Genomic DNA, 8,249 nt, shown 5'->3' on the forward strand with positions numbered 1-8,249 from the left:
GGTATGTGGATGCATCCCTTATGGTTGTGACAATGGTTATGATTCATGTGTGTAGATCGCTACTAGTTTAAATGATTGGAATTTCAGAAATGTAGGGGGCATGAACATGGTTAAGTAATAGGTATACATGTTATTTGACCTTGATGCTAGGATGTATTTCCAATAGTGGCAACATATGCTTTTGACAAATGGAGTGCAATTGAGGGCAATTGCAAGGATTTCAAGGTGGAAGTCTATTACAAGGACGTGAAGGATATGAAATTTTGGTACTTTGCTTAGCATTTAATTAAATGTTAATGTAATGTGCAAATGTGAGGGTGCACATGTGATGTGCAAGTTAGTTATTTCACAATGATTGGCCAAGGACCCAAAAAAGTTGGTTGGTGTCAAAGGCAAAAGTTATAGTAAGTTGTCCTTGAGAGGTACTAGGTGGTACTTGGTGACATATTTTGGCGTAGATCATTTTATTAGCCATTAATATCAATGGTGACATTAGGAACCATGTATTAATTAAGTGATTAATGCTATTTAGGGACTGATAAATACACAATTTTTCTTGGTTGATGAATTCGCCTAGCCACTTTTAATTGTTGGTTGGTACAATTAATTTTTTGAGTAAGAATTAACAATTAAATTAATTTCAGAATTAATATTCTGAAAAGTAATTTAATTTAATTGCTGAAAAATGCAGTTAGAAGGTTGCCAGTTGGTGAGAGAGAGGCTATTAGAGGTTGTTGGAGCCTCATTCTAGCATGGTGGAGATTGGGAGAGGAAGAGAGAGAGAGCTGCTGCTGCAATTCTCCTCTAGTGAAGAGCCCCATCCAAGCTTGTACAATCTCTGTGTCAATCTTCCATTTGGAAGGTACCACCTCCCTGATGCTCTCCATTATGGCACTAGCCCCCTTGATGCCTTGGAGTCTTTGTCCTTGAATATGAGCTGGCAGCTCAAGAAAGGCAAACTACCCCCCATTGTAGACAACACTTGTGAAGAGAACCTTCCCCCAATTAGGAGGGTCCTCTCTCCAATGGTGTGGCCTGTCTATCTGGAGTATCTAGTTGAAAAGAAGTGGTTGCCTCTATTTCTCTTCATGAATGGCTGGGTAAATTTGGTGAAGTCTTGATCTGACGTCAAAACTGTTTCCAAGCACTGTAGCTCTGATGTGCTGAAATATCCAAGGCGTGTTAAGCTGCCATGGTGCTCCATGAGTAGGAATGGTCTTTAATCTCCATAGTAGTAGCTTCTTCCATGGCTCCTTGCCCAGAAGGTGGCCTCTCATAGTGAGCTTCACCATCAATGCTCTGCTCTGATTGTTTGGGTCAATGACCCCCAAACCGCCCCTGGATTTAGGTTGAATGACCTAGAGAAGGCCCAACAAGGAGTAATATACTGCATGGTGGCTAACAAAACCTGGTTTGCCACTGTCACCCTCCCTGCTACTGATAATCTCGTTGTGCTCCAATATAATAGCGTTTGCCTTAAGTAAGAGGGGTGCCAAGTGCTGCTCTGAAGAAATATCAATGCCTCCATGGCTGTCTTAAGTATCTCACTGAAGTGTTAGCTCTATGTTGAGCTGCTCTTATGCTGGAAAAAAAGCTCCTCAGAGTGTAATTGTCTACAGATGTAGACAGCTATTAACCTTCCTTTTCATGCCACTGGACAAAAAAGGTACTCACTTTGGGAGTCTAGTTGGTTAGTTTTCAGCAGCATGTTGGTTTTACATGAGAAAAAGGACAGAAATAAGGTGGCCCTGAAAAACATGGACTATCAGATCAGTGGTGCTATTTTGGACTCTTAGATTTGAAGGGGAGACTTGCTCATAAGAAGCTAGTGCATAACTCTGCACTTCTATGGAGCTTTATGGACACATTAGTGCAGAATTCGGCACTGCTATCAAGTTTTATGGACCTGTCATTGATTTAATCTGGATTCTGAATGAATTTTCTTTGTATTTTAATATGGAGCTATGTGCCTGTCATTGATCTAAAATGAACTAATTTCCTTTGTGTTTGGAAAAAATAGAGATTGTTGACCTCAATTGTCAGTACTTGTAAATCATGAAATGGGACTTGTACAGTTTTTGTTGAAATTTATCAGTTTATTGGTGGATAAAATTACAGATACCATCAGCTTATGCTCGGGAGCGACTAGACTTGATGAGACAACTAGAAGAAGTGAGAGAACGAGAAGCTGCAGTGTCAAGCACCCCCTTGACTGCCGGAAGAGGCTTGAAAGACCAGTGAAGCACTAGGGAAAGTGTATGGAATTGCTGCATCATTCTAAAACGGTGTGAGCAGCAGCTTAATTCATGTATGAATTACCTGTACATTTTTAAGGGCAAAGGCTCTGTATGTTTCTTGAAATGGCACTGAAAAGGGCTGTCCATGGGAAATGTCTCTTGATAGATACAGAGCCTAAAGTTTGTATAGTGAGGTGTTTTAAAAGTGAAAGAAGTGGCCCTTTGCAGTATGTACTTCCATAAAAATTTTCAAGTTTCCAAACCAAGTATACTTTCTGGCATGGGCCTACTTGTAAGTGGGCATTAGAGAGAGAGAGAGAGAGAGAGAGAGAGAGAGCTACCCGGTGGGTTGTCTTGACACTTTGAATATTCCGAGAGAGAGATTAGAGAGAGAGAGAGAGAGAGAGAGAGAGAGAGAGAGAGAGAGAGAGAGGAGAGAGAGGGAGAACCGGAGAGAGAGAGAGAGCATGGCATGAGGAGAGAGATGGAGAGCGAGATCGCGTCGCCTGTCGCGCCACCATAGCCTGGTTCACCGTCGTCAGCACCTGTGCGTCTGCTTCCACGTCGTCGCCTGCAGCTGCCCGTCGCCTGTCGCCTGCAGCTGCCCGTCGCTTGCAGCTGCCCGTCGCCTGCAGGCCCGTCGCCTGTCGCCCGCCCCTGAAGCTCCTTCGGCCGCGGCTGCCCCTGGCGCCCTGTTCCGTCGGGTGCGACTGAGTCCCCCGTCCCGCTACTGGTCGGCCCGTCGTCAGCGGCCCCCGCCCTGCTGTTGCCCGCCTGAGCGGCGGGCTCTGCACCAGCGTTTCGCTCGTTTGCCCTTTGTGTTTAGGGTTTCTGCTGGCGAGGCCCCTGCCCTGCGCCCTCGACTATCCCGCGCTGCCGTCGACTGCCAGACTTGTGTTCCACCCTCAGGCCCTTGCACTGTTAGGGTTGCGCCCTGCCACACGCGTTCTTGGGACAGGCCACGACTCAGGCTGACAGGTAAAGCTCTGGTTTCATTGGCTGTGTTTGTGGAATCCGTCCTTGGACAGCACCGCTGTACAGGAAAGAAAGAGAGCGAGAGCGCGAACGAGAAGACAGCAGTATGGCTGGCCTGGATATGGATTTTCTCGACCAGACGGTGGCAGCCCTTGGCCCTGATTCCGATGCAGAGGAGACAGAGGATATGGTGCCATGCACGGAGGAGCTGCTTCCGGGTTCTGAACTGCCGGGTTCTGAACTGCCGCCTGCTGGCAAACGCTCCAAACATACTTCTGAGGACCCAATGGGTTCTCAGGAACGTTCCTATGCGCAAGTGGCCTCTGATCCTGTGGATTCGCAGGAAATTGACTGGGAGCATTTGCTAGACTTTGCCAATACTCTGCTTGGCGATTATGTCCAGCATAATACTGAATCTTTTTCTGAAGCGGGAACGGATGATGTGCTGGAAGCTACGGTGGACCCTAAATCAGTCTTGAGATCCTTCTCGGTCTTTTATGATCGTGCAGTTATCCTTTTCTTCACTGGCAGGATCCCAGTGCTGTCGCATATTCGCCAGTGGATGCACCATTTATTGCAAGGGGAGTGTGTTGAGGAGATCTTCCTTGGACCTCGCGGCTTTTATGAGGTGCTGTTGAAATCGGAAATGCATCGAGCTGAGCTCCTGTCCAAGTTGCCACTATTCTTTGATCGCCGCCTGGTCCATGTTGTACCATGGCGCCCCATGGCCGACTTCCAGCGTCTGCTTCAACGAGAATGCCCGGTGTGGGTGGAAGTGGAAAATTGTCCAGCGGTCTATTGGCCAATGTTGAAGGATGCGATGGCGGTTGTGGGCACGGTGCTGGTTCCCCCAAGCCTCAGGGCAATGAACCGGAACCGTTTATGCATGTTATGGGACACGGCCAGGAAAAGGCCCTCCTAGCTTCGCCTCAGTTGTTTAGGCATGTATCCCCTGCATTTTCGCGTGAAATGGGGCAACTTTGCGGGGCACTGCTTTTCATGTGGGAAATTGGGGCATTTCATGGCTGAATGCCCTGAAAGGCAGTTACTGTCTTTGGAGGATGCGCAGGTTGTGCTGCCCAAGGACGACATGGTGCTTGATGCTCCGCCCCAGGAAGTCATGGATAAAGGCAAACAACCGGTCCTGGGTTTGGATTCCCGTCGCATGGACTGGATTGAGGCACGTCCCAAAAAAGGTAAAAAGTTGGATGCAGGCCTGGCAGATCCTGGGCCTCCTGTTTCCCAGGATTCTGTGCGCACGTATACGCGCAGAAAAGAAATGGTCACTTCACAGCAGGCTCCGCACACTGTGGCCCCGTCTGCCCCCCGTAATCAGGCTCCAAGGAAAGTCTATACTGATGGTTCCAAAGGCCCTCCTGCTAAGTTGGCGTTTGATACCAAAGGTAATGTGATTACTCCCTGGGATCGGCGTTATCCCCGCCCCACTCCCAAGGCAGTGGATTTACCCTCTACCTCTAAAGCAGGTCGCTAGAATTCTTTTGCAGTATTGGCTGATTTTCTGGATAAGGGCGTCCTGGATGCTCTCGCGGAAAAGGTGAAATCGAGGCAACAGGTGCCTCGTTCCTGACTTTCTTTTTTGAAGAGATATGAAGCTAGCCACATGGAATGTGCGAGGCATTTGCTCTCGCCATAAGCAACATGCCATGTGGACCGTCTTGCATGAAAATCAGTGGGATGTATTGTGTGCAGTTGAGCACAAAAGTCACGGTGAAGCAGGGAAAGTTGTGGATTGTCATGGATTCCGTCTATTTTATGCAGGCACCCATGCTACGCACTATTCGGGCGTGCTGATGATTGTCCATGAGAAATATCAGCCTGTCCTTATTAAAAATGATGTGCAGGGCTGCTTTCTGGTTATCGAAGTCTTATTTCAAGGAGAGATTTTATGGTTATTGGGCCTCTATGCGCCGAATGATCCCGCATCCCGACGAGATCTTTGGTCCACTTTGCAGGCCTCCATGTCACGTGGCCGAAGGGGGCTTTTGATGGGAGATTTCAATATGTGTGTTCACTCTTCTCAGTCCACTTCAGCGCATTCGGTAATGGATGCGCCGGAAAGCCGGGTGTGGAATTCCTTTGCTTTGCATGTTCTTAAGCAGGATCTTTGGTCCTGGCTTCACCCTTCTTTTTCGGGGTTTACTTTTCATTCCGCACAATATGCCACTACTTGGTCGCGGCTGGACAGAATGTATATCATGCAGGGGGATGATTTTCTTCCCGAGATGCTGGAAATGAAGGTCTTGCAGCAGTATGCGTTGTCGGATCATTTCCCCCTTCAGCTGGAGATGCGGGCACAATCTATTGCACCTTTTATGCAGTTGCTGGATAGGCTCCCGTTACGTTTCAACTCCTCTTATTTGAAGCATTCAATTTTTCAGGGCTATATGCAGCAATTGATCGAGAGGTTCTTATTGGACTTCGCCTCTGAGGGCTTGCCTTCATTTGCACGGTTGCTCTCTAATGTACGGCGTGTTGCTCGGCAGTATGGAATCCATCATGCATCGCTTTGTCGCCGTCGTCGATCTGCAGCAGAGAAGCTCCTGGCTTTGGTCCGCTCCTTGCTCCTGGATTCCCCAGATGATGATTTTCTGCTGTCATTGGAGAGGCGTGTGGCCCATCTTCTTCAAGTATTTCAGTTGAAATCTTATCAGCAGGCCAAGCTGCATACCTTGACTGACACATTGCAAGATAGTGCCTGCCAGTCTCATAAGTTCTTTCGTGCCTTGCATGCGTCTCCGGCTCGCGACAATATGACCAGACTCCAGGATCCGGAGGGTCGCATGGTCACTGATCCGCAGACCATTGTCAATATGTGCAGAAATTATTTTATGGAACTCCTTGGTTCTTCTCCCTTGCCTTCCAGCCAGGTTACGCATGCCCGCTCGGTCTTCTATCATCTGGTCTGCCAGCAGGTTCCATTGGATATGCAAGCCACTTTGGAGGCGGATATTTGCGAGGAGGTCATGGATGTTTTGTTGCACCTGCTGACGGATAAAAGTCCTGGCTGGGATGGTCTCACTAACGAATTCTTTCAGAGCTCAGCCACGCAGTTGGTGAAGCCATTGGTGGTATTGTTTCAACAGGTTTGGGAAACGGGGGTCATGCCTTCCTCATGGAAAGAAGGCCTTATCAAACTGATTCCAAAGGTCCCTTCGCCGTCAAAGTTGCAACACTGGAGACCAATCTCTTTGATGGGCTCCATGTATAAAATCTACTCCAAAGTGCTGGCGAATCGGCTTCACAAGCACCTTCCCGCTATTGTGCATCCTCTCCAATATGGTTTCATTAAGGGCCGCAACATTCTGCATAATATCTTAAATGTGCAAATGGCTATTGACTATGCGCGACACTCCGGTCAGGAAGTGGTATTGATTCAATTGGACTTGGAAAAGGCGTTTGATTATGTGGACTGGTCTTTCATTGCAGATCTCATGTCCACTATGGGCTTTGGTACCCGAATGTCCCGATTGATCTACACCATTAGTGTTGCGGCTTCATCTAGAGTTATGCTCAATGGTGGGGTTACTGAGCCCTTTGTCCTTGCACGCTCAGTCAGACAGGGTCGTCCTTTGAGTCCGCTCTTCTTTGCCCTGGCGACTCACCCGGTCCTTTCAATGTTATCTTCCATGGCAGATTCGGCTCAGCTGGCAGGGCTGTCTCTTCCTTTGGGCCAACACTTCATTAGCCAATCTTTGGCTCATGACACCTTTATGATTTTGCAGGCGGACAGGGACAACATTCGCAAGGCATTAGAGGTTTGGATGCTTTTTGGTCAAGCCTCTGGGCTTCGTATCAATGCCTTTAAGTTCGCCATTCTCAGTTGCACGGAGCCTGATTTACAGTCATTAGGCTGGCAAGGCCAGGTGGTTTCCCGTGGCTCTATTGTCAGGCATCTTGGATACCCAGTGGGGGTGGATGTACGGCCAAAGGACCTGCTGGACTGGATTTCACAAAAACTGGCGGCAAAGTTTATGTATTGGAAGTCGCAAGCGTGGCCCTTCCATGTCCGCCTCAAAGTGGCTCAGTCAATTATGCTCCCAATGCTATCGTATTTCCTGCCATTGTTGCCATGGACGCCTACTACTTTGAAGCCTCTCACTCATCCCATCCGTTTCATGCTATGGAAAAAGGATTCTCTGCAGGCAGGCATTTCTTGGATTTCATGGTCACATACATGTATCCCTAAGCGCATGGGTGGTGGAGCTCTTTTGGATGCAGAACATCATATGCTAGCTCTCCGTTGGTCCCTTTTTCGGGCCATGTGTGTGGATCATCACCCGTGGACCATCATAGCCCGTTATTTTCTTGAGGACAACGGGCTCCGCCATGGTAACACCCGGCTTCGGGCCTCCTGGTGGCATGTCCTTAATGCTGACTCCCGTTTTTCCAGCTCCTCTTCCCCTTTGTTACTGCACTTGGTCGACTCTTGGAAAGTGGTGCTCAAAAAGGCCCGTTGGCACCCGGTAGGGGACCGCTTGCAGACTAACTCCTTTCAGCTGGAATTGTTGGCAGTATCGAGACTACTCTCATGGGAAGATAAACATCAGCTCAGACTGCGATTTAACCGCATGGCCCGTTTAGGTGTGACGTCGGTTGCGGATGCTACCCTTGCCACGCGCAACGTCCTCGTTTCCTTTCGGACTGCTAGGCGACTTTTCAAGATCCCGCGCGGATACCGTGATTTATGGGGAAAGCTTTCGGCGGAGCTTCAGGGCAGGCAACCCTTTCCTGCCCTGGCTGTGGATCGCCCTTGGCAGGACTGGGACCTTGCAGGCCGGTTGAGTCTGGAAAAAGCCTCTACTAATCAGGTCTATCATCTTCTTATTCAGGATCGCCAATGGCTGGGTGACAAAGCTAATACTGTTTGGGGACTGCGGAAATCGCTGACATGGTGGCAGACAACGCTGATGGAGGGCTGGCTGAATAAGGCAGCTTTCAAATGCAAGGTCTTTCTTTGGCGGGTAATGATTGGTGGTCTTCCTCTTTCCTCGGCCCTTGCCAAGCGTCGCATCTCCA

At 48.7% G+C, this 8,249-nt stretch overlaps 1 protein-coding gene across 8 annotated transcripts in view; it reads left to right on the forward strand.

Moving 5' to 3' along the window:
* LOC148014026 (uncharacterized) overlaps positions 1-2,467 on the forward strand; it is a 63,121-nt gene extending 60,654 nt beyond the window's left edge. For all 8 annotated transcript variants that reach the window (XM_087666974.1, XM_087666968.1, XM_087666971.1 and 5 more), the window contains one exon: positions 2,119-2,467. In XM_087666974.1, the coding sequence (XP_087523100.1) occupies positions 2,119-2,241 (123 nt within the window). In that variant the 3' untranslated portion in view covers positions 2,242-2,467. The remainder of the gene's footprint in view (positions 1-2,118) is intronic.
* Positions 2,468-8,249: the final 5,782 nt, after the last annotated feature.

This window comes from Lygodium microphyllum, chromosome 25 (genome assembly GCF_053477565.2).
Source record: "Lygodium microphyllum isolate KBCC chromosome 25, Lygodium_microphyllum_v1.1.10, whole genome shotgun sequence".
NCBI lineage: Eukaryota > Viridiplantae > Streptophyta > Polypodiopsida > Schizaeales > Lygodiaceae > Lygodium > Lygodium microphyllum.